This window comes from Solanum stenotomum, chromosome 9 (assembly GCF_019186545.1).
Source record: "Solanum stenotomum isolate F172 chromosome 9, ASM1918654v1, whole genome shotgun sequence".
Classification (NCBI taxonomy): Eukaryota; Viridiplantae; Streptophyta; class Magnoliopsida; order Solanales; family Solanaceae; genus Solanum; species Solanum stenotomum.
This window is the reverse complement of record NC_064290.1, coordinates 51,871,572-51,898,635: the sequence shown is the minus strand read 5'-3', so window position 1 is coordinate 51,898,635 and position 27,064 is coordinate 51,871,572. Positions and strand designations below refer to the sequence as shown.

Here is a 27,064-nt window from a genome sequence, read left to right as displayed (position 1 = left end):
ATTGTTTTATAAAGCTTTTCATATATTGTATGTGTATTGTTGCTTTATATTGAGTTGAGTACCTAGAGTCGAATATCATATCTTTGAGTTGAGTATCTAATCTCTGAGTTGGTTGAGTATCCTTGAGTACTTCTGAGTTGAGTAGTTTTGAGTATCCTTGAGTATTCCTTGACTTGAATAGGTTTAAAAAGAGGTAAGTATGTTTCCATATTTTTTTTATCTAAGTTCAAGCTTATGTTATGCTTTAGAATTCCCCTTACATGCTCGTACATTCCACGTACTGAGCCATTTGGCATGCATCTTCTCATGATGCAGACACAGGTATTTAGGATCATCAACAGGAGGTTCGTTGATACATCCGAGAGTTCGAGTTAGCTATGTTGAGCCTCCTTGCTTCCAGAGGATTTCATTTACCTTTCAGTTATATCAGTTGTTAGGATGTCGTGGGTCTTGTCCCGACTTCCATCTTTATCAGTTAGAGGCTTCATAGATAGTCAGTATAGTTGAGAAGTCTGTATCATTTATTTTATTAAATGTTTTAAAGACTTAAGTTGCCTATTTTATGGCGAGTTGACTATTATTTTTATATTCAGAGTTTTTCATTTGAGTTAAAGTTTTGTATTTCAGTTACATGAATTTTAATTAAGTTTTTAAGCTTTTGCATGCTTAAGTTAGTCTTCCGCTTGTAGTCAGCCAGGATGAGGGTTCGCTTGGGGACCAGCAATGGTTCTTGAGTGCCGGCCACGTCCAGGTTGTAGACTCGGATCGTGACACCTGGACACCACGATCTTCAAATTTAAAAAAAAAAAAAAAGCCAAACCAAAAAAGCTATATAGTTGGTCCAGTTTTGCTTTTGATGAAAACCGAATCAAACCCCATGAACAATCCTATTATAAAGGATAATAAATAAAATCATAACAAAATATTTCATCATATGTACGACTTAAATATTAATGCAAATCATGCTAATCTTCATTTGATTATGTGTCCATACATGCAATTACTTCGACATTACAATTACAAAAGATAAAAGTTGATGTTATAAAAGTTACAAACTTCCCTTTCTGTTATAATGCATTTCATTGTGAGCCACTGAGTTCTGATTATCTTCTTCAGTACAATCAGAAGTATGACTACATGAACTTTCACTTTTTGGTGAAATGTTATCTTGAAAACTCTCATTATGAGGCATATCTTGCCTCATTTTTCCTTGTTGTTCAAGTTCTGCTGCCACCTCCTTCATGGATGGCCTTCTCCTTGCATTAAAATTTAAGCATCTCTTGGCAAGTTCGGCCACAGCAAGAATCACATGTTCATCCTCAACTTCTTTTACAATTTCAGGATCTACAATCTCAATTATACGATTTTCTTTCAATGCTAATGTGAAACGGATAACCAAACCTGGATCTTCTGGTTGGTTTGAAGTGACAACTCTTTGACTTGTTAGCAGCTCTGCAAGAATTACACCGAAGGCATAGACATCACATTTGTCTGTAAGTTGACCTGAGCGGAAGTATTCTGGATCTATGTAACCAAATGTACCCCCTACCATTGTTGTTAAATGAGTCTTGTCAACAGACAACAATCTCGATAGTCCAAAATCAGAAACCACTGCTCTAAAATTATCGTCTAGTAATATGTTGCTTGATTTTATATCTCTGTGAAGAATGGGAGTAGAAGCACATGAGTGCATGTAAGATAGTGCCCCTGCTATTTCTGCAGCAATTCGCACCCGATGATCCCACGATAATATTATTGCTGGGTGCGGAAGAATCTGATCATCCAACTCAGACTTTGAGACAGTAGGATTAGAACTGTGACTGAGGTTTCCATGAATATGGGATGACAAGGTTCCATTCGAGATGTACTCATAAACTAATAATGGGACTTGAGTTTCTAAGCAACAACCAAGTACCTGTTGTAAACAGTAAACTTAAATGTTAAAAGTGTGATCAAGTGCTAGGTTCAATTGTATTTTGAGTTATCTTTGGTTCATGAGTGACTAATGAGTTATCCTAAACTGTTCGTTTATTATGGTTGAAGTGAATAGGAGCACGAGTTGATGTAGTAGCTCTGTGTGTGCAATTGCGCGTGTGTAAGTCTAGTGTGTTATCTTGTAAGAGTATAGGAGTCTTTCTAATATTATAAGTTCGCTCTTCAATCCTCTTTAGGCATTATAAATTTCTCTATCGTCGAATTGTGTTGCTCTCTTCTTCCATTCATAATAAAATGGTAGCAGCAGCGTAGTACAAAAATCAACAGTACCTTGACAATGTGTCTGTGATTTATTTGGGAGAGTATGAGTATCTCATTTATAAATTGTCCAATTTGATCTTTATCCACTGCATTGGACTTCTTCACAGCTATAATGCTTCCATCTGATAACATTCCTTTGTAAACAGTCCCAGCCCCTCCTTTACCAAGAATTCGAATTTCATTGAAATAGTCTGTTGCTTTCTCCAACTCCTCCTTCAAAAAGAGCTTTGGCAAAGAGCCACCACTACTTTCTCCATTTAAGGAAATACGTTGTCGCAAAAGTAATCCACCATTCCTCTTGAAAAACTTTTGTTTAGCTTTGTTTTCTTCCCTCTTCCGGAGCCATTTGTGTAGCCAAAGACAAACTGCTACCAGGATTACAAAAGTAATTGCTGCTCCAATACCTGCTTGTGAGCAAACCAATCTCATATAAAACAAGCATAAATTCATTTTGAGAATCTAAGAGTAAGAGAAAGGGCGGTAAATGCTTTTCCAGGCTCCTTTGTAATTTTAAAGCTTAAGTTAAGCTTCTAATTTTCTAAAGAGCAGCTAGCTAGAATAAATGTTATAATGTCTTTAGTTAGGTCATGACATTAAAAGGATCATTAATCATTTGTTGGGACTAATTTGTCTCAAATAAAAAGCTAGAGAAAGCTTAATCTAATCTAACAAAGAAACAAGAGGGGAAAAAAGAAGACAAAGAAGAGAGTTATACAATACCTATGGAGAGTTGTTTAGCTAGCGTATGTCTCACATTATTTGAGTCACAATGGTAACTGCCAGGAGTATTAACACAGCGAGTATTGTTGGGACAATGATTCCTTTTTGGACTTGCACACTCGTCGATGTCTGTGGAAATTAACAAGTAATTATCATAAAAACTGAGATTAGTAACTTAGAAAATAAGACATGTTACATGCTAAAAACAAGTCAAAATAAAGGGGTACAGTGGGATATTGTTATAGTGTTGCTCTCTTTGTTTCATTACAAATATTGTAATGAAACATGAAGGTGTCTACAACACATTAAGGGGTCATTTGGTATTTGGTAGAGTGTATTAGGAGAAATAGTCCATGTATTATGTATGGTATTACTTAGTACTATGTCTGGTAGGAATTTTGGGCATATGTATAACTAATGCATGTATTAGTTATACACTATGGTATTATAGGGTGTATAACTAATACCTTCTATTTGGTGGTATTAGTAATACATGGGATTTAATACCATGGGATCAATATATGTAAAAACAAAAATATCCGTCAAATCCTTTTAATCATTTTGTTTATTTTCTTGGTTTTATGTCTTATATTTGTACTAGTAAATTTATTTAAATAAATTAGCTTACAAATTTTATTATTTAGAGAGAGTTGTTTGTTGCAAAATAAATTCAATATAATATTTAAAATGTGAGTTGTTTAACATTTACTAATTGAAAAAAGCAAATATATGGCCACATGGCATTGGTGATCTTAATTGAATGTAGTATTTGTTGATATACAGGTGGTTTTCTGCTTATTTGTATTTTGAATAATTTATAAAATTGCATACATATTAAAACTATAACTTGCAATTTTATGTGTAAACGAAGATGGTTTATTCGATTTTACTATTGTTGACCGTTTACGGTCTTTTTTATTTTAAAAGTAGATGGTCTATCTTTTTTTAAATTGAAAATTGATGTTTTGTGAGTGATCAATTTATTAAGATAACAATTATTTACCCTCAAATAATTCAAGTGAGAAAATAACAAACATGGTGACAAAATTGTTCTTCTCCTAGCTAGTTAGAAGGCTACAAAAAAAAAAGGGATAATACATATATTTGACCTTAAACTTGGCTTCAAATTTTAACTTTGACCTCCAACTTTCAGAGTACACAAACAAGCACTTTAACTATCCAACCTTTTAATAAATAAACACGCGATTTTTGGAGCCAAGAGTGTGAAATGCAAACGCTGCCACGTGTATTAGTGAGCCACTCAATGGCTGCCAACTAATTAAACACTTTACACGTCCATTTTAGAACTAAAAAAAAAAAAAATTAATTAAGGGTAGAGTTGTCATTTCAGCATTTTTTTCACTGTTGTGTGCCTAAAAATTACTTCTCACTCGCGCAAAATGTGTGCACGTCACGCGTTTTGCCAGGTAAGACACACGTGTTTATTTATTAAAAGGTTGGATAGTTAAAGTGTCTATTTGTGCACTTTGAAAGTTGGAGGTCAAAGTTAAAATTTGAAGCCAAGTTTAAGGTCCAATATATGTATTATGCCAAAAAAAAATATTGTCCGACAGTTATCTACCTTGACCCGATTACATGAAATAAAAAATCCTATAATAATGTAAGGGTACAATTGGAAAGAAGTTTTTTGTAGAGTTTTAAACCAAACACAAAATTAGGTGGGAAGCAATGAACCAAACACTTAATAAAAAATAATTCCTGCATTATTAATCTCTACATTACTAATTCATGTGTTACTAATCCCTGCGTTATTAATCTTTGTACCAAACAACCCCTAAAAGTACTTTAAATCCTGTGATCTTGGAGATTCCATGTCATTCATATAAGGGAGTCTTATTAAGCGTAACATATGAAATGTAGGAATTAAAAACTTACTAAATATAGAAAAACATGAAGTTCGTTGTTGAAACAGACTAAAAAGGAAAATAAGATACGTATGCTAAAACGGAGGTAGTAATATACACAAGTTAAATCACAAAAACAAAAAAGAGAAATGAACAGGGGAATTAGTACCTTGGCATCCATGAAGGAGGTAAGGGTTGCCTTGATAACCACGAGAGCAATCGCATCGATATCCCCCAGCAGGTCTAGTAGTATCATCGATGCACCTACGGTTCTTTCTACATGCATATTTTGGCCTTCTCATGGCTTTGTTGCAACTAACATTGCCAATCACCCAGTCCAGCACCATCCTTCCTGTGTAAGAATCATCTTCTTTGCACTTACCACGTAACTGACTGAAGTCAGACTCAGAACTGCCCTTTTCTATAATTAAGTAATAGGTGCAATTGCTAGTTCTCCACGATGTGTTCTCCGTGTTCATTGTTTGTGTGGACATGGTGAAGTGTCTTGATATTATTTTTGAAAATTCAGACCGACAACAACCGTTATTCCCAGTGCAATATGATGATGAAGCTGAAGAGGATGAAACATTATTAATGGAGTTGTCACAGTCAGAAGCACATCCACTTACACTGCTACCAGTGTCTGAATCTTTGACATTAGCATAAATGTCACACCCAATGGCTACAAACTTGTTCTTGTTGGAAAAACTGAAATGCTCGCCACCAGTTCCTTCATTAATTGTATCACTGTAAAGGTTCATTCCAGATGATTTGTTGTAGAAGTGCGAAAAAAAACCAATATCAACCGTGATGGAGTCCTTTGATATGTATTGCACATACATATTAATACCATGGCTCAAAGCAGTGTTATTATCGCAGCTCACTTCAAATGCTTTATTGAAGTAACACCCTTTTCCTATTCCAAATGGAAAAGGAATGGTTACATTGCCACATCTTTCTGGGCATCGCGGCATTTGTGAAGATAATTTTGCTGATGTTGACCATATTCTTATAGCTGAAACTTGTGTTGTTTCTTTAGAAAGCAGCCCCGTCTGAAGAATGAAAAATGACCACATGGTTATCTGCATCTTCATGTATACTGGTATGTATTACTGCCTCATTCTCTGATTGAATCATATCTTATGATGACACAAAATTCTGCAAACATCATTATACTTTTCAAATAGGACCTGCTAAGCCTTCCCCACTTCTCGACAAACGAAAAAAGTAATAACTTTACAAGTGGGATCCATATTGTGATTTTTAAATGTTTTGGTCCAGCATCTTAATGACTGATTTGGTACATACATTCACTATCTAGTGGATGTGTGTGAATGGTTTCTCTTCACTTTTCTTTTTTTGTTTGGTTTTTCATCCTATGTGAATGAGAAAAGTTATTTGGATCAAACCTATCTTTTTATGGCTCATTACTCATGTTTTATATCGTTTAAAGATCTAATTTTAGGTTTGGTCTGTTTGTGATACTAGAAGAGAGACTAGAGGGAGAAGATCATATGAGAAAATTTCCTTTTATCTGCAGATTTTTTGTACTTTCAGTTAAATTTAATTTGCATTTTCGATTCATCATTTTTGGATCGATCTGGCCTTTTTACGTGGAGTTTCTAACATCCTATTCTTAATTTGAATAGTGGAGATAGTGATTGTATCTACTGTTTCCCTTTCCATGCCTCATTTGATATGTTTTACTTGAGCCGAGGTATCTATTAGAAACAATCTCTCTAACTTCACAAGGTAGGGCTAAGGTTGCGTACACCCCATCCTCCTCAAACCCCACTTGTGAGATTATATGCTTATGTTGTTGTTGAGATCGTGATTGTAGCTGCAAAATTTTGTTTTAAGAAATAGACGGCTTTGTCTTCAAGCCGTCAATAAAATTAAGCTAATATGTGATTATGATTGTACATTGATGCTTTAGTCCTCTTTACTATCGGCAAGCTAATACACGATTATGATATTTAGTGCTTTGATGCATAAGTCTTCATTTCTTTATAGTTTGCTAATATGTGATTATGATATATAGACTTTGATGCAAAAGTCTTCTTCACTCTATAGTGAGCTAATATGTGATTATATATATAGTGATTGATGCAAAAGTCTTCTTTATTTTACGTCAAGCTAATATATGATTATGATATATAGTACATTATATTGATGCATAAGTTTTGTTTACTTTATGTCGAGCTAATATGTGATTATGATATATAGTGAGTCGTCTCTACTTTATGTAAAGTTAATATGTGATTATGATATACAGTGAGTCTTCTTTATTTTATGTAAAGCTAATATGTGATTAAGATGTATAGTAACATTGATGTATAAATTTTCTTTTATTTTACAGCTTTTTGATTATTTTGTGTGGTGGCTACACTAGTCCCTACAAGTCTTACTATAGTCCATTCTATATAATGGTCGATTGTCCCCTCCATTATTGGCTCAATTCACTAGATTCAAAATATAACATAGGCGCTCACAAGAATCAATTATTTATATTAATAATTCTTCTAAATGTCTACAAATATTTAACTATGAACTTAATTTTTATTATTATATTACTTGAAGTTGTATTTAACTATGAACTCAAATTTCATTACTATTATATTACTTGAAGTTGTTGTAGAAACTAATAAATTTTAAATTTGGATTTGGCACTCCATAAATGCTAAAAGTCAATAACGACCAGTTTTAATTATTGGTATTAAAGGGTTTTAGCATAAAGTAGTATTGTTGTACTCAATAGCCTATTGGGTCCCTATTTTTTTGTGCTTACATACTTTTTGTGAGCACATTTTGTGGTTCTAAAAAGATTTAAAGGACAAAAAATCTGGTAGATATAATCTTTAGAAACAAGAGCATACACAGTTTAAAATCTGTTTATTAATCTGAAGTAATTATCGGAAAAATATTTTGAGAGAGTAATAGTTTGTATTTGACTAATCAATTAGAACAATATTTTTGCCAATATTACAGTGATGAGTTGTGGCCTGATTGTGAGTGAGTGGAAAAGCGCAAGGAGTAAACACATAATTAAGCCGAAAGGAATTCAACATCTACTATATATAGATATAAAAAAAAAATAGAACCCCTAGCCCTACTTGGCTCCGCCCGTCCATGAAGAAACATGATGCTTATAATAAGACACCTTTTTCTATTTTGAACTATAGGATAAGTAATTTAAACTCAACTAGGATTTTGCTAATTCAGTTTTATCTCTTTAGATATCTATAATCTTTATGGTAGGAATCAAATATTGTAAATAGTAATCATATATTATCCGTTTAAAATTTCAAGAAGATAAATAGTGTAATTAATTCCAACAATAATGACTCATAACATGAATTATTTCCATCATAAACCATAGAATTTAAGTGCTCCCTCTCAATTTTAATTTGTTTGGTTGGTTTTTACGGTACTCGGATTTTAAGAAAGTAAAAAAGATATATAGAATGTATCATTGGCATGAGCAATGGAGCTATTATACAAAGTAACTAATGGATATAAGAATTAGAAACTAATCTCATATTATCCGATCATGTGATTAGTGGCACCTGAATCAAGTATCCAATAACTCAATGCGGACGATTGCTAGCTAACTAGAGAGCCATACTCCAAAGGGGACTCTTGATGTTGTTCTATGACTTCTAATATTATTCAAAATCATGATAACAACAACATATCCAATGTAATCCCACAAGTGAGGCTTAAAAAAATAGAATGTACGCAAACCTTATTCCTATACTAGAAGGTCGAGGGATTGTTTCCCATAGACCCTTGGCTCAAAAAAAAAACATATCAAAGCAAATCGAAAAAGAAATAATCAAAAAAGTGATTCAAGAATCATGATGAGTTGAGTTAATGCAATGTACAAACCAGATTTACCAACTGAATCGTCACTATAAGCACATCCAAATATGATTATCCCAACCAATGAAGCTATCATGCAACACTTGACTATTAAAGAATTTAGCAAAACTTGAGGAGTTTATTGGCTTTCTGTTCCAAATACCCTACAAAATGATAGTAATATGACAATAAAAAGTAAACAAGAATGACTTAAAGACACATCTGCAGCTGTTTCTTCAATGGTTCCAGGTATGAAATTTCTTCACACTTGTCTTTGTAATTTCATTCCAAGTCTGAATTTGTGGGTTGACTCTGTGTGATTTGATGTTGACGGGTGATGGTGGTAGTGGGGTGCGGTGGGGGTGGAATTCGACTTCCTGAGGTTATTAAGGCAATCAGGGAAAATGGTTGCCTGTAAGGTGTTTGTTTAAGTGTCTGAATAAATTCTTTAGCTTTGTGAAGGATAATTTCACTGTCATGTTGATTCAAAATGGTTGTCCGTAAGGTGTTTGTTTCAGTGTCTGAATGAATTCTTTAGCTTTGTGAAGGATATTTCACTGTCATGTTGATTCAAAATGGTTATATAGTTCACTCTGACTATGACATTGCACTATCTGATTAAGAATGTCTATCATTGAGATGTTTCTGGTTAACTGAAACTTCATGTAGACACGTGGTTATGATCACACTGAATTTGCACTCTTAAGTATTCAGTCTTGGTTTTGCATAACTTTGAACCCTTAGGTTCTAGGGGTCTGTCTTCAACCTCCAACTTAGCATTAGTTTCCTCGTAAGTCTCATCAATCAAAGCTACGTCATCCGCAAATAACATACACCTTGACACCTCAGCTTGAATTTGTCGCGTCAATACATCCATCACCAAGGCAAATTGAAACGGGCTAAGAGTTGATCCTTGGTGCAACCCTATTAACATGGGAAAGTGTTTTGAGTCTCCTCTCACTGCCCTAACTTGAGTCTTGACTCCATTGTACATGTCCTTAATCGACTTAATGTACGCCACGGCCCACAGGTATACCTCTAGCCTCTAAACATCTCCATAGAACCTCCCTGGGGACTTTGTTGTAAACCTTTTCTAGGTCGATGAATACCAATGCAAGTCATTCTTCCTATCCCTATACTGCTCCATCAGTCTCCTTACGAGATGAATAGATTCTGTAGTCGAGCGTCCTGACATAAATCCAAATTGGTTCTCAAAAATTGTCACGATCCTCCTCTCTCTCATCTCCACTACCCTCTCTCATACCTTCATAGTCTGGCTTAGCAGTTTGATACCCCTATCGTTGTTGCAATTTTGAATGTCACCCTTATTCTTGTACAACGGAATAATCATACTCCATCTCCATGCATTGGGTATCTTCGTCATCTTGAAAACAACACTAAACAACTCAGTAAGCCACTCCATACCTGCCCTACCTATGCTCTTCCAAAAATCCACCTAAACTTCGTCTGCCAGTCACTCTACCCTTACACAACTTATGAATATCAACCTTAACCTCCTCAACTTTTATACGCCAAGAATAAACATAATCACTATTCACGACGCCTCTCTAAGTGCTCCAAATCCCCTAGCACAATGCCTTAACTAATGAGTACCTCCTCTACCAGTACTTTGTCATCCTCATCCTTGATACACTTCACTTGGTCAAGGTCACGGGCCCTCCTCTCTCTAGCCTTAGCTAACTTGTATAACTTCTTATCCTCATCTGTGTTCGCTAATTTTACGTACAAGCGCTCATTTTTGCTGTAGTAACCGCTAACTCTGTCTCCTTTTAAACCATCTTAGCTTATACTTCTCCCTATTCTTCCACTTCTCCTTCTTGTCTTACTCTCCACCAACTTCGCATAAGTCAACTTCTTTGGGTCCAATTTCCCTTGTACTTCTCCATTCCACCACCAGTTCACTCTATGCCCACCAGAAGGACCTCTCGAGACACCCAACACCTCTCTAACTGTCACCCTAATAATAGTTTCATAAATTGATTGCACATGTTTTATGTTAATAGATATAACTTAAAATATGTGTGGTCTACACTTTAGTTAAACTCAATTGATAATCCTTGCGACTAACTTGATACCTTGATAAAGTATCACCTCAACATATTACTTTAATAAATAATACCATGAACTTCGTTTGAATCATAAATTAGTTTTCTGCACAATTTGTCCACTGGTAATTCTGAAACCTTTTCATGGTTACTTTGTGTTGACTTTACTCTAACTCATATAGTCTAATTTCAAAAGTTACATTGGAAGGTTAAAATAATTTCTCTGCTATCTTTTTAATCTTAAAGCAAGCACCAACAATATAACAAAGTAAGGCTGTTCAAGAAAAACTGAAATTGAACTGAAAAATGAATCAAACCGACTAAAAAGAGAGACATGTATTTGGTTTGGTATTATACTGGAAAAAGATGAACCAAAACGACATTTATTTTTATAGAAGACTATAATAAAAATAAATGTCGTTTTGGAAGTGATTATAATAAAGGATTCATTATTGTTTAATTAAATGCGTGGGTATAACGTGTATGATCACTTTCTTAGCAAGTGTTGTTTAAGTACTTCAAATCTGTCTTTCATTTTCACAAGCGAAGATTTATTAAGCTAATCGTTATTTGATATTGTTTTATCAATAGTTCTTAAAAAAGGCTTAATGGTTCAGGACCACCCTTACATTATCTTTATCAACAACAACAACAACAACCAAAAAAAAAAATTAGGGACCACCCTGAACTTGACACCATTTGTTCGGTGTACACCCGAACTACTGTTGGTCCAACTTATCCCCCCTAAACTTGGTATTTTTAATAGCCTTCACTTGCTAAACACTGTCATGGCAAAGAGCATGGATACACTCTCTTTTAGGCACGTGAGAGTAAAGAAAAAGCTGAAAAATCACTTCCAAGTCGGGTATCTTGCAACAGTGAATTGCCATAGTCATATCGTATACAATAGTTTATTTGTTCAAAATTGTATATTTCTTCTTACATCTTCTTAATAAACCACACATATCTTACCATATATTTATTTTTTTCAATTCAAATCTATAAAAGAGACTTCACTGAAGTTCTATTATTTTAGCCACTTAAAAGGTTGTTGGAGAGATGATTTCCTCTTCCTCCATTGACACACAGAAGAAGGGAGAAGATGAAATGATTGAGACAAGAGAGACAAGACTTGATGCTTCTAGATCAAGGATGATTTTGTCGGAGAAAGTTTGAAGTCTGAACTGGGCTGAAGTTTTATCCTTCATTAAGGGCTTAATGTAATTGGGCTCAAAATAGAGTATATCCAGTGTACATTCAGCCCAATAGTGACATGAAATAAAACACCTTCTAGAATAGATGAGCTGTACATATATTAGTTGTAATTAGTTACATAGTTTAGGAAATTATCTAGCAGTCTTTTACTATTTGCAGATTAGTCCTTATTTCTTGTATAAAGCTTTGTAATTATTGATCAATAGAGACAGAGAAAATTCCCCAAATCATCTTCATTTTTTCATCTTTCATGGTATCAGAGCAATAGCTCGATCCAATCTCTATCATTTTTTTCAATCTTCTAAAATCTTGATCAATCATGGGAGATGATCTTCCTTCAACACAATCCAAAGAAACTGAAACCAGTGGAACCATTAACAACACCCACCATTATCACTTGAACAACTCAGATTCACCAGGGATGAATTTGATCAATTCAATCTTCGATGGTAGATGTTTTCCAGGATGGAGGCGATTTATTCTGATTGCACTTTCAGCCAAAAAGAAATTGGGGTTTATCAATGGGGTATGCAAAACTCCAGATCTGCTTTCTCCAGATTATGAGCAATGGAGTTGTTGCAATGACATGGTGATGTCTTGGCTGTTGAATGCAATGTCTAAGGACATCGGAGACAGCGTCATCTACTCTAAAACAGCAAAAGAGTTGTGGGATAGTCTGGAGCAAAGGTTTGGCAGAACCAATGGCGCTAAACTTTACCACCTGCAAAAGGAAATATCAAGTTTAGTTCAGGGGAACAATGATGTTGCAGGATATTTCACCAAGCTCAAACGTTTGTGGGATGAGCTAGATTCTCTAGATCTGTTATCATGTTGTAGTTTTGTGTGCACATGTGAAGGCAAAGGAAAACTTATCAAGTCTTTGGAGGATCAAAGACTTGTTCAATTTTTGATGGGTTTAAATGACACATATGCTCAAGCAAGAGGAACCATCTTAATGATCAATCCACTACCTTCTATTAACAGTGTTTATGCTTTAGTTTTGCAGGATGAAAACCAAAAGGAAGCTTATGTTAATGTTGCTAACACAATTGATGCTGCCTCTTTCATGGTGGGAGGTCAAGGAAGAGTGAATTACAGATGTGGTAACCAACCATTTAAAGGAGCTCAAGCAACACAGAAATCTGGGAATCCTGGCAATCAAAAGGTTGGGAAAACATTTCCCAAAAATAAACCAATGAGAGTGAAATATAATCCAAATGTGAGTTGTACCTACTGTGGAAGAACAGGACATGTGTATGATGACTGTTTTAGGCTAATTGGTTTCCCAGATGATTTTGAGTTTACTAAGACAAAGAATTCTCAGAATTTGGTCAAAGGAAATGCAGTAGTTACAGGGGAAGAGGGTGAAGCTTTTAGTGGGAATCATGAGGATTCAAGGAACATGTGGTACCCCCAGTTCCCTAACAAAGAGCATTATAACTAGGTTTTGAGCAAAGAACAATATTCAAATCTGGTCAATCAAGTAAGGATGGATGTGAAAAACAATCAGGGAGCAAGTTTAGGGACAACAATCAATGCAAATGCAGTTGCCGGTACAATTCTAAAATACTCGGGATCATGTTTTACAGTCTATAATTCTGGGACTTGGATTATTGACTCAGGAGCATCTTAGCACATGTGTTTTGATTCCAAATCTTTTATTTCTTTGCTTCCTCTATCTATGCCTTTGCATCTCACTTTACCTAACTCTTTTAAGATCATTGTGACACATATAGGAAGCATAAGTATATTGCCTAATCTCACTCTCCACAATGTCTTATATGTCCCGAATTTCAAATATAACTTATTATCAGTTCATAAGTTAGCCAATCATCTCAATTGTAATATTTTATTCACTCCTAGTGGTTGTGTATTACAGGACCATTTAATGAGGAAGGAACAAGTTTTTGGTGAAGTAGGAAATGATTTTTATCTACTCAAGGCACCTAGGATGCAATCAGAGTCTCTTAAAGAAGATATTTCTTTTCAAAAAGGAAGAAATTCCAAAGTTATCTCTAGTGATTTGATTTCAATTCCAAAAGGAAATATTTCCAGTAATGTATCTGTTTCAGTTTCTAGTTCTAATCTTAGGTCTGTTTCAGTTCCTATTTGTGCCAATGTTGTTTCTGATATAGCTCTATGGCATGTAAGACTGGGGCATTTGCCTTTTTCAACAATGAAAAATCTTGATTTCATTTCATTCCCTTCTGTTTCTCCTTACATTTGTCCTGTTTGTCCTAAAGCTAGACAAAGCAAGCTGCCCTTTCCTGTCAGTAGCATTAAATCTAAAAGGATATTTGAGCTGATACATATTGACACATGGGGACCTTTCAAAACTTCCACTCATGATGGTTATAACTATTTTTTGACCATTGTAGATGATTTTAGCAGGGGTACATGGACATTTCTCCTAAAAACTAAGAGTAATGCTTTTCCAGTACTTAAGGATTTTTTAGCCATGGTGGAAAGAAAATTTGAATTAAAGGTGAAAAGGATAAGATCTGACAATGCTTTGGAACTAGGAAGGGGTAGTCAAGAGACAATGTTCCTTCATTCTCAAGGAATTCTTCATGAGAGATCTTGTGTAGCCATACCTCAACAGAATGGGGTAGTGGAGAGGAAACATAAACACCTTTTGGAAGTTGCCAGGGGGCTATTTTTTCAAGCTCACCTTCCTATTCAATATTGGGGTGAGTGCATTTTAACTGCTACTCACTTGCTCAACAGATTACCCTCTAAAGCTATTCTAGGGAAGACTCCTTATGAAATTCTTTTTGGTACATCACCTTCTTACTCACATCTTAAAGTTTTTGGCTGTCTTTGTTTTGTCTCTACCTTAGCTCATGGTAGGGATAAATTCCAACCTAGAGCTAGGGAGTGCATTTTTTTAGGGTATCCTTCCAATCAAAGGGGTTACAAGGTTATGGAGTTAGACAGTGGAAAGTATCTTGTCTCAAGGGATGTCAAATTCCATGAGGATCATTTTCCCTTTTCTACACATTCTGGCACCTCTATCAACAATTATTTTCCTTCTCCTAGTCCTGTCTCAGATTCAGAACCACCCTCTCCTGTTATGTTTCACTCACCTGAGTCACATACATCATCTCCAGAGCCTCATGTTCCCTTGTTAACCACTCCTATCACTCATGTGTCGCCCACCATTCCTACCCCTCCTAGAAGGTCAGCCAGATTAAGTCATCAACCTTCCTACCTAAAGGATTTTGTTTGCAACTCCATTTTACTCACTGATGTCACTAACTCTTGTTTTGTTCATTCTTCCAGTCCTAATATTTTTTCTTTTACTGCTTTGTCTGTGCCAAATCAAAACATCATACAGTCTTTGTCCTCTATCACAGAGCCTAAGAGCTTTGATGAAGCCTATAAACATTCTGGATGGCACAAGGCAATGGAAACAGAACTTGCAGCTCTTCACTTAAATGGTACCTGGGAGGTTGTGGAACTACCACCAGGTAAGAGACCTTTGCCATGTAAATGGGTTTATAAAGCCAAGCATAACTCAGATGGTTCTATTGAAAGGCTAAAAGCTAGATTGGTGGTAAGGGGGGACATTCAAAAGGAAGGCATTGATTTTAGTGAGACCTTTTCACCTGTGGTAAAGATCACCACAATCAGATGTTTGCTCACTATTGCCATCAAGAAGGGTTGGAGAGTGTCCCAACTTGATGTAAATAATGCATTTTTACATGGTGAACTGCAAGAAGAAGTGTACATGAGGTTTCCTCCAGGTTTTCCCCCACCTTCTCCTAATCATGTTTGTCTCTTAAGGAAGTCTCTCTATAGGTTAAAACAGGCTTCCCGACAGTGGTATGCCCGATTTGCTGGTGCTTTGGCATATAAAGGGTATTCTAGTTCTCTCAATGACTATTCTTTATTTTTCAAGACAAATGGTGCTCTTATATCCATATTGGTTGTGTATGTGGATGACATACTGCTAACAGGCAGTGACACATTTGAGATTGCTTCTATCACTGATTTTCTCAACTCTGAGTTTCGAGTTAAGAACTTGGGGGACATTCACAATTTTTTGGGTATCGAAGTCATCAGAGAGAGACAGGGTTCATTTTAAGTCAACGCAAATTCACTCAGGATCTTTTAGGGGAGTTTGATTCTTCTGGTTCTCTTGTTTCTTCTCCTCTTGATCCTTACTCTACGCTACAGCATGATAATGGGCCATTGATGGAGAATCCTACTCTTTACAGAACATTAGTAGGGAAGTTGAATTACCTTACTCATACCCGTCCTGATCTCTCTTTCGCGGTTCTCTGTCTCAGCCAATATATGCAGCGACCCAATGTGTCTCATTTTTCAGCTGCCCTGCGTGTGTTGCGTTATCTCAAGTCAGATCCTGGTCAAGGCATTCTCTTGTCTTCATATCCTTCCTTCGATTTGCTTGCCTTTTGTGATGCTGATTGGGCTTCCTGCAAAGACACACGGAGATCTGTTAGTGGTTTCTTCATCACTCTAGGTGGAGCTCCAATTTCTTGGAAATCCAAGAAACAAGCCTCTGTTTCACTTTCATCTGTTGAGGCAGAGTATAGGTCCATGAGACGGGTCACTGCTGAACTTACTTGGCTAGTACGCCTCCTTGAGGATCTTTCTGTTCCACCGGACCTTCCTGTTCCAGTTCACTCTGACAGCAAGGCCGCCATCCATATTGCTCGCAATCCGGTGTTTCATGAGCTTACGAAACACGTGGATTTGGACTGCCACTTTGTTCGCCAACAGTTCTTATCAGGCCTTATTTCTCTCTCATTTGTTCCAGCGGAAGGTCAGCTTGCAGATCTGTTCACCAAGCCTCTAAATGGGGGTTCTCATCAACGCCTCTTGGACAAGTTGGGTGTGATTTCCATCCCCTCCAACTTGAGGGGGGATGTTGGAGAGAAGATTTCCTTTTCCTCCATTGACACACAGAAGAAGGGAGAAGATGAAATGATTGAGACAAGAGAGACAAAACTTGATGCTTCTAGATCAAGGATGATTTTGTCGGAGAAAGTTTGAAGTCTGAACTGGGCTGAAGTTTTATCCTTCATTAAGGGCTTAATGTAATTGGGCTCAAAATAGAGTATATCCAGTGTACATTCAGCCCAATAGTGACATGAAATAAAACACCTTCTAGAATAGATGAGTTGTACATATATTAGTTGTAATTAGTTACATAGTTTAGGAAATTATCTAGTAGTCTTTTACTATTTGCAGATTAGTCCTTATTTCTTGTATAAAGCTTTGTAATTATTGATCAATAGAGACAGAGAAAATTCCCCAAATCATCTTCATTTTTTCATCTTTCAAAGGTTTTAGTCAAAATAATGAAGTTCCAAGTGTAAACTTTCTTTATACTTAAAAAAAAAGGGGTAAATTTTCTTTCTATTTCTTATTAAGAGACCAACAACTATTTATTTCATCTGTGTACTTTTTCTTTTTCGGGAAAAATCTATAAAAGAAATGCAATGATGATTTGTTTCAGCTGTGTATTTCTTCTTTTTCTGTCTACAAGTGTAAAAAATAAAAATTTACAAAAATAAAAAATATAAAACTCTACCAAAAAACAGTTCAGCTGTAGGTATTCAGGGGGATCTTAAACTATTATGCCTTAATAGAAGTAGAGAAATATATTATTGTTAAGGTTTCATTTTAAGTTTTACGTTTATATAGAAAAAAAATGGGATTCATTTGTTTATTTAGTATAATTTAAAAAAATTGGCAGGCTTAAAAGTACATATTGATGTAACTTAGCTTAATGAAAGGGAATAATTATCATCTACTATGGAGAAAATTTCTCACATAAGAATATTTCATATATCATAAATTCTTTTATATTAGTGCAAATCTTGCTAAACATTATAAGTAACATACATTATCATATGGAAAAGTGTGTCCATAACTCTGATAGATTGAATGAACTGGATTTTAATTTTATTTGCCAAGAAAAAACCAAACCAAAAAGCACCCAAGGGTGTGGCCTAGCGGTCAATAAAGTGGTTGAGAACCATGAGGTCTCAGGTTCAAAACTCACTGGAAACAAAAAACACTAGGTGATTCTTCCCATCAGTCCTAGCCTTGGTAGACAGAGTTACCTAATCCATATTGTTGGTGGGAGGTGGCAGGTATCCCGTGGAATTAGTTGAGGTGCGCGAGAGCTAGCCTAGTGTAACACCCCAGAAAAAATTTGAGCTAAGACTCGAACGCTTATTTGTAGTGAGTAAGATTTTTGCAAGGAATTTAAAATTTCTTAAGTATTAAGTTCAGGTCACTAGATGTAGCACCTTGAGTTCCAAAAAGAAGTAAATTGGAAATAGCAAAATCTGAAATTTGGAGAGTTAAGTTAAGTATGAGTTATGGGTCAACTTCAAACGACCATAACTCCTAACTCAGGATGATTTAGGTGTGCTACCAGATACCGTAGGAAATACCTTTGAATTATCTTTCCAACGTCACCGAGTTTGCTAAGTTTCGAGTTCGTATGAGTGAGATATGGCCTTTTGAAGATAGATTGTCCAGTTAAGGAAAGTTAGCCGAAAATAGAGAGGGGTATTTTGGTCTTTTCCTTACCCAATCAGATTTAATTCATTTTTAGTAATATTTTAAGGGTCTAATCCTATTAGGTTCAGTTTTATAATCCTAAATTAGCCTAGGGTTTTAGTTGAGAGTTCAAGAAGAGTAAAGAGAAAGGAGCGAAGCGTTCGTCGAGATTCTTGCGTGTTATAGCGGATTTTCGCCATGGGTTTGATCCCTAAGAGGTATGTAAGCTTCCATAGTGTTGGGTTAGTTCACCCACACGCCAAACATGTTATTTTCAGCATAAGTTTCATTCTCAAAAAGTTGAAGGATTTAAGTTCTTGATAGGTGTTCTTGAGGTTCATTCTAAATCTTGTTTTGTTGGGGTTTTGATGATTTATTGAGATGAAAGTGATTGTTTTGAGTGGATTAGTGTGTACTTAGGATGGGTAATTGAATCTAAGGAAAACATGAGAAAAGAAATCGATTAAAGTGATTTAGGGTTAGAAAACGAGAGGCGAAATTCGTCGAAACTTTGTCTGGGAGAGGCTGGCGCAGTGCGCCCCAGATGCGCCCAAGGGGCTGGGGCAGCGCGCCTGCAGTGCGCCCATAAGCAGTCTCTGAAGTTAGGGGCTGGCGCCCCGCGCCCGAAACTCGCCAGGGTCGCCTGCCCCCACTCATTTTCCGTCGGTTGTCCCGTTTGAGTCCCTTTTAAGTGTACCTTCACTCCTTTTGATTCTAATCACTCTAAACTACTTCTAAACACTTAGAAATCATTCATAACATAAATCCTAACCTTGAATTAATAATTCAAATTCAAGGAAAAGTTAAGTGTTAAGTCTTGAGAGTTTTTCTGATCATTTTGAGACAGTCCCTTTTAGTCCTTTCGAGGAATCTTCTATAATTTCTAGTAACTTGTTTCAAGACTAAAGTAAGTGAGCATGAGAGTGAGGAGAATGTATTCATGAGTCTACTTTATCATTACAAGATCCTTCATACCATGAAGCATAACTCTTGAATTCATAATTCACATTCAAGAGAGAGTTAAGAGTAGAGTTCAAGAAAGCCTTTGAGATCAACTATCAATTTGAACTAAGTTTTGAGGAAGTAAGTAAGAGAATGAGAAGAGTTGTATCATGAGTTCCATAATGTTATGTATACCTACGAGTCAAGTCGTTCATGCCCATAAATTCCGCATGAACTCCATAAGTTGAGTATCTATGACAGGAGTAATATCTCCATGTCCTAAGTCTTAAGTATTGAGTTTCTAACCCCTTTGAGATTAAATTCATAATCATGGGACTATTACCTATTACCCATGAAGTCTATGAGTTGAGTTGTTCATGCCCATAATTCCGCATGAACATTATAAGTCGAAAAATCTTGAGATGAGAAATATCTTTGAGTCCATAAGTTGAGTAGTTCATGCTCATAATTCCGCATGAACCCTCTGAGTTGAGCATTCTTGAAATTTGTAGTATCATTGAAGTTCTTGAGTTCCAAGTATTGAGTTCTATCTATGGTTATTGAAAACCTTGCATTGAGTCGTTCATGTCCATAAATCGGCATAAACCATATTTTAAGAAGTCTTTTACAAATGTTTAAACTTTGTTTTAAGACTTAAGCTTTGAAGTTGAGTAAAGAGTAAGAGTAAAGTTCATTTTCTTCAAAAAGTATATGGGAACTAAGTATTCCTAAGAAGTTTGAAAATGTTTTCACATTTTGAGAAAGAAAAAGGAACATCGATTCCAAGAGAGCTTTTAAGCTAAGTTTTGAGTAATTATCTCAAACAAAAGAAAGAAGTTGTTTGAAAACATATGACCTAAGTATATTTTGGGAGTAGTATTGAGCACCGATATGGGGATGCGAGTTCATATTAACTCAAGTCTCCATAAACCATGTAGTCATCACGGGTATTAATGGGTCATACTTTTTAGATGATCACATAAGTTAAGCAAGTGGATCCACTAAGTTAAAGCGTTCTTTATGACGGCAAAGTATATGATAGTTCTGGCAGCGTGGCCAAGACGTTGTATCACCACTTAGGCTCATAGTGGTGGTTGTCGGTTAGAGAATCTCCCACATAAACTATATTATTTTATTATATAAGTAAAGTTGAGTTTGTTATTGCATTTTCTTTAACGAACTAAGTTGTTTTATTGTTTTATAAAGCTTTTTATATATTGTATGTGTATTGTTGCTTTATATTGAGTTGAGTACCCAGAGTCGAATATCATATCTTTGAGTTGAGTTGAGTATCCTTAAGTACTTCTGAGTTGAGTAGTTTTGAGTATCCTTGAGTATTCCTTGAGTTGAGTAGGTTTGAAAAGAGGTAAGTATGTTTCCATTTTTTTTTATCAAAGTTCAAGCTTATGTTATGCTTTAGAATTCCCCTTACATGCTCGTACATTCCACATACTGAGCCATTTGGCCTGCATCTTCTCATGATGCAGACACAGGTATTCAGGATCATCAACAGAAGCTTCGTTGATACATCCGAGAGTTCGAGTTAGCTATGCTGAGCCTCCTTGCTTCCGGAGGATTTCATTTACCTTTCAGTTATATCAGTTGTTAGGATGTCGTGGGTCTTGTCCCGACTTCCATCTTTATCAATTAGAGGCTTCATAGATAGTTAGTATAGTAGAGAAATCTGTATCATTTATTTTATTAAATGTTTTAAAGACTTAAGTTGCCTATTTTATGGCGAGTTGACTATTATTTTTATATTCAGAGTTTTTCATTTGAGTTAAAGTTTTGTATTTCAGTTTCATGAATTTTTATTAAGTTTTTAAGCTTTTGCATGCTTAAGTTAGTCTTCCGCTTGTAGTCAGCCAGGATGAGGGTTCGCTTGGGGACCAGCAATGGTTCTTGAGTGTCAGCCACGTCCAGGTTGTAGACTCGGGTCGTGACACCTGGACACCACGATCTTCAAATTAAAAAAAAAAAAAAAAACCAAAAAAGCTATATAGTTGGTCTAGTTTTGCTTTTGATGAAAACCAAATCAAACCCCATGAACAATCCTATTAGAAAGGATAATAAATAAAATCATAACAAAATATTTCATCATATATATGACTTAAATATTAATGCAAATCATGCTAATCTTCATTTGATTATGTGTCCATACATGCAATTACTTCGACATTACAATTACAAAAGATAAAAGTTGATGTTATAAAAGTTACAAACTTCCCTTTCTGTTATAATGCATTTCATTGTGAGACACTGAGTTCTGATTATCTTCTTCAGTACAATCAGAAGTATGACTACATGAACTTTCACTTTTTGGTGAAATGTTATCTTGGAAACTCTCATTATGAGGCATTTCTTGCCTCATTTTTCCTTCTTGTTCAAGTTCAGCTGCCACCTCCTTCATGGATGGCCTTCTCCTTGCATTAAAATTTAAGCATCTCTTGGCAAGTTTGGCCACAGCAAGAATCACATGTTCATCCTCAACTTCTTTTACAATTTCAGGATCTACAATATCAATTATACGATTTTCTTTCAATGCTAATGTGAAACGGATAACCAAACCTGGATCTTCTGGTTGGTTTGAAGTGACAACTCTTTGACTTGTTAGCAGCTCTGCAAGAATTACACCGAAGGCATAGACATCACATTTGTCTGTAAGTTGACCTGAGCGGAAGTATTCTGGATCTATGTAACCAAATGTACCCCCTACCATTGTTGTTAAATGAGTCTTGTCAACAGACAACAATCTCGATAGTCCAAAATCAGAAACCACTGCTCTAAAATTATCGTCTAGTAATATGTTGCTTGATTTTATATCTCTGTGAAGAATGGGAGTAGAAGCACATGAGTGCATGTAAGATAGTGCCCCTGCTATTTCTGCAGCAATTCGCACCCGATGATCCCACGATAATATTATTGCTGGGTGCGGAAGAATCTGATCATCCAACTCAGACTTTGAGACTGTAGGATTAGAACTGTGACTGAGGTTTCCATGAATATGGGAAGACAAGAGCTTTGGCAAAGAGCCACCACTACTTTCTCCATTTAAGGAAATACGTTGTCGCAAAAGTAATCCACCATTCCTCTTGAAAAACTTTTGTTTAGCTTTGTTTTCTTCCCTCTTCCGGAGCCATTTGTGTAGCCAAAGACAAACTGCTACCAGGATTACAAAAGTAATTGCTTCTCCAATACCTGCTTGTGAGCAAACCAATCTCATATAAAACAAGCATAAATTCATTTTGAGAATCTAAGAGTAAGAGAAAGGGCGGTAAATGCTTTTCCAGGCTCCTTTGTAATTTTAAAGCTTAAGTTAAGCTTCTAATTTTCTAAAGAGCAGCTAGCTAGAATAAATGTTATAATGTCTTTAGTTAGGTCATGACATGAAAAGGATCATTAATCATTTGTTGGGACTAATTTGTCTCAAATAAAAAGCTAGAGAAAGCTTAATCTAATCTAACAAAGAAACAAGAGGGGAAAAAAGAAGACAAAGAAGAGAGTTATACAATACCTATGGAGAGTTGTTTAGCTAGCGTATGTCTCACATTATTTGAGTCACAATGGTAACTGCCAGGAGTATTAACACAGCGAGTATTGTTGGGACAATGATTCCTTTTTGGACTTGCACACTCGTCGATGTCTGTGGAAATTAACAAGTAATTATCATAAAAACTGAGATTAGTAACTTAGAAAATAAGACATGTTACATGCTAAAAACAAGTCAAAATAAAGGGGTACAGTGGGATATTGTTATATTGTTGCTCTCTTTGTTTCATTTCAAATATTGTATCGAAACATTTTATTTTTTGAAACTGGTAACTTTAGTCTATATATCCACAGGTATACTACAACAAAAGTGTAGTTCCCCTTCAAAAGTGTTACAACTTACAGAATAAAATAGTCTTAGTCTAAACTGCTGCCTATAAACAATCTAGCACATCAAAGATAAAGGTGTCTATAACACATTAAGGGGTCATTTGGTATTTGGTAGAGTGTATTAGGAGAAATAATCCATGTATTATGTATGGTATTACTTAGTACTGTGTCTGGTAGGAATTTTGGGCATATGTATAACTAATGCATGTATTAGTTATACACTATGGTATTATAGGGTGTATAACTAATACCTTCTATTTGGTGGTATTAGTAATACATGGGATTTAATACCATGGGATCAATATATGTAAAGACAAAAATATCCGTCAAATCCTTTTAATCATTCTGTTTATTTTCTTGGTTTTATGTCTTATATTTGTACTAGTAAATTTATTTAAATAAATTAGCTTGCAAATTTTATTATTTAGAGAGAGTTGTTTGTTGCAAAATAAATTCAATATAATATTTGAAATGTGAGTTGTTTAACATTTACTAATCGAAAAAAGTAAATATATGGCCACATGGCATACTGGTGGTCTCCTTATATGGATTGAGTAATCATCCCCTCATGAGCTAGCTTTTGGGGTTGAGTTAGGCCCAGGTGTCATATCTTTACATGGTATCAAAGCCAAGTTCATCCCCATTTGGGTTCCCGCTCCACGCGTCAATTGGGCCTGAGCGTGAAGGGGGGTGTTAGAGTGGGTAAAAGTCCCACATTGGTTGGGGAATAGACTGGTGATCTCCTTATATGGACTTGAGCAATCCTCCCCTCATGAGCTGGCTTTTGGGGTTGAGTCAGGCCCAGGTATTTTGAATAATTTATAAAATTGCATACATATTAAAACTATAACTTGCAATTTTATGTGTAAACGAAGATGGTTTGTTCGATTTTACTATTGTTTACCGTTTACGGTCTTTTTTATTTTAAAAGTAGATGGTCTATTTTTTTTCAATTGAAAATTGACGTTTTGTGAGTGATCAATTTATTAAGATAACAATTATTTACCCTCAAATAATTCAAGTGAGAAAATAGCAAACATGGTGACAAAATTGTTCTTCTCCTAGCTAGTTAGAAGGCCACAAAAAAAAATATTGTCCGACAATTATCTACCTTCCCGATTACATGAAATAGAAAATCCTATAATAATGTAAGGGTACAATTGGAAAGAAGCTTTTTGTAGAGTTTTAAACCAAACACAAAATTAGGTGGGCAGCAATGAACCAAACACTTAATAAAAAATAATTCCTGCATTATTAATCTCCACATTACTAATTCATGTGTTACTAATTCCTGCATTATTAATCTTTGTATCAAACAACCCCTAAAAGTACTTTAAATCCTGTGATCTTGGAGATTCCATGTCAATCCTATAAGGGAGTCTTATTAAGCGTAACATATGAAATGTAGGAATTAAAAACTTACTAAATATAGAAAAAACATGAAGTTCGTTGTTGAAACAGACTAAAAACAAAAATAAGATACGTATGCTAAAACGGAGGTAGTAATATACACAAGTTAAATCACAAAAACAAAAAAGAGAAATGAACAGGGGAATTAGTACCTTGGCATCCATGAAGGAGGTAAGGGTTGCCTTGATAACCAGAAGAGCAATCGCATCGGTATCCCCCAGCAGGTCTAGTAGTATCATCGATGCACCTGCTGTTCTTTCTACATGCATATTTTGGCCTTCTCATGGCTTTGTTGCAATTAACATTGCCAATCACCCAGTCCAGCACCATCCTTCCTTTGTAAGAATATTCTTCTTTGCACTTACCACGTAACTGAGTGAAGTCAGACTCAGAAGTGCCCTTTTCTATAATTAAGTAATAGGTGCAATTGCTAGTTCTCCACGATGTGTTCTCCGTGTTCATTGTTTGTGTGGACATGGTGAAGTGTCTTGGTATTATTTTTGAAAATTCAGACTGACAACAACCGTTATTCCCAGTGCAATATGATGATGAAGCTGAAGAGGATGAAACATTATTAGTGGAGTTGTCACAGTAAGAAGCACATCCACTTACACTGATACCAGTGTCTGAATCTTTGACATTAGCATAAACGTCACACCCAATGGCTATAAACTTGTTCTTGTTGGAAAAACTGAAATACTCGTCGCCAGATCCTTCAAGAATTGTATCACTGTAAATGTTCATTCCAGATGATTTGTTGTAGGGGTGCGAATCTAAAGTAATATCAACCGTGATGGAGTCCTTTGATATGTATTGCACATACATACCATTACCGTGACTAAAAGCAGTGTTGTTATCGCAGCTCACTTTAAATGCTTCATTGAAGTAACACCCTTTTCCTATTCCAAATGGAAAAGGAATGGTTACGTTGCCACATCGTTTTGGGCATCCAGGTCTTTGTGAAGATAATATTGCTGATGATGACCATATTCTTATAGCTGAAACTTGTGTTGTTTCTTTAGAAAGCAGCCCCGTCAGAAGAATGAAAAATGACCACATGGTTATCTGCATCTTCATGTATTACTGCCTCATTCTCTGGTTGAATCATATCTTATGATGGCACAACATTCTGCAAACATCATTGGACCTGCTAAGGCTTCCCCACTTCTCGACAAACGAAAAAAGTAATAACTTTACAGGTGGGATCCTTATTATGATTTTTAAATGTTTTTCCACTTGCTAATATGTGATTATGATATATAGTACATTGATGCAAAAGTCTTCTTTACTTTATAGTGAGCTAATATGCGATTATATATATAGTGATTGATGCAGAAGTCTTCTTTATGTTACGTCGAGCTAATATATGATTATAATATATATAGTATATTATATTGATGCATAAGTCTTCTTTACTTTATGTTGACCTAATATGATATATAGTACATTATATTGATGCATAAGTCTTCTTTACTTTATGTCGAGCTAATATGTGATTATGATATATAGTACATTGATGCATAAGTCTTTTTTATTTTACCATGAGCTAATATATGATTATGATATATAATGAGTCTTCTTTACTTTATGTAAAGCTAATATGTGATTAAAATATATAGTGAGTGCTAATATGTGATTAAAATACATAGTGAGTGCTAATATGTGATTAAAATATATAGTGAGTCTTCTTTGCTTTATGTAAAGCTAATACTATATGATTATGATGTATAGTAACATGGATGTATAAATTTTCTTTATTTTACAGCTTTTTGATTATTTTGTGTGGGTGGAACACTAGTCCCTACAAGTCTTACTATAGTTCATTCTATACAATGGTCGATTGCCCCCTCGGCTCAATTCACAGGCAAATCTAGAATATAACATACGGGTTCACAAGAATTCAATCACTTCGGTATTTATATCAATAATTCTTCTAAATGTCTACAAATATTTAACTATGAACTCAATTTTTATTATTATATTACTTGAAGTTGTTGTAGAAACTGATAAATTTTAAATTTTGGATTTGGCAATGACTCCATAAATGCTAAAAGTCAATAACGACCAGGTTTAATTATTGGTATTAAAGGGTTTTTAGCATACAGTACTATTATTGTACTCAATAGCCTATTGGGTCCCTATTTTTTGTGCTTACAGAGTTTTAGTGAGCACATTTTGTGGTTCTAAAGAGATTTAAAGGACAAAAAATCTGGTAGTAAAAAATCTTTAGAAACAAGAGCATACACAGTTTAAAATCTGTTTATTAATCCGAAGTAAATTATTTTTAGAGAGTAACCGTTTGTGTTTTGG

The 27,064-nt window shown here is 35.3% G+C and overlaps 3 protein-coding genes across 10 annotated transcripts in view; all 3 read right to left on the bottom strand.

Moving 5' to 3' along the window:
- Positions 1–27,064, bottom strand: part of LOC125876353 (uncharacterized) — a 226,402-nt gene that overhangs the window by 12,414 nt on the left and 186,924 nt on the right. Inside the window, exon 7 of one of the 3 annotated variants that reach the window (XM_049557530.1) lies at positions 2,582–2,594. The exons of 1 other annotated variant lie outside the window; for it this stretch is intronic. The gene's annotated coding sequence lies outside the window, so the exon portion shown is untranslated. Of the gene's footprint in view, positions 1–2,581; positions 2,595–22,584; positions 22,598–27,064 lie in introns of those variants that run through there. One more of the 3 variants, XM_049557529.1, reaches the window with a different exon arrangement.
- The window catches only part of LOC125876340 (transmembrane 9 superfamily member 11-like), a 98,372-nt gene that overhangs the window by 67,709 nt on the left and 3,599 nt on the right, over positions 1–27,064 (bottom strand). Inside the window, exon 3 of one of the 3 annotated variants that reach the window (XR_007447486.1) lies at positions 8,672–8,911. The exons of the other annotated variants lie outside the window; for them this stretch is intronic. The gene's annotated coding sequence lies outside the window, so the exon portion shown is untranslated. Of the gene's footprint in view, positions 1–8,671; positions 8,912–27,064 lie in introns of those variants that run through there. 3 annotated transcript variants of the gene reach the window in all.
- On the bottom strand, positions 971–26,557 carry LOC125876339 (wall-associated receptor kinase-like 1). 4 transcript variants are annotated; one of them, XM_049557509.1, is made up of 5 exons: positions 26,518–26,557; positions 24,907–25,837; positions 2,977–3,105; positions 2,266–2,660; positions 971–1,915 (listed from the first exon to the last, which is right to left on the bottom strand). In XM_049557509.1, exons 2-5 carry the CDS (start codon positions 25,829–25,831, stop codon positions 1,049–1,051), a joined length of 2,316 nt encoding a protein of 771 aa, XP_049413466.1. In that variant the 5' UTR covers positions 25,832–25,837; positions 26,518–26,557; the 3' UTR covers positions 971–1,048. The 4 variants fall into 4 exon arrangements, with proteins under 4 accessions (XP_049413466.1, XP_049413465.1, XP_049413464.1 ...); XM_049557508.1 differs by lacking the exons at positions 2,977–3,105; positions 26,518–26,557 and adding an exon at positions 22,980–23,108 and having other exon boundaries at positions 24,907–25,893; XM_049557507.1 differs by lacking the exon at positions 26,518–26,557 and having other exon boundaries at positions 24,907–25,892.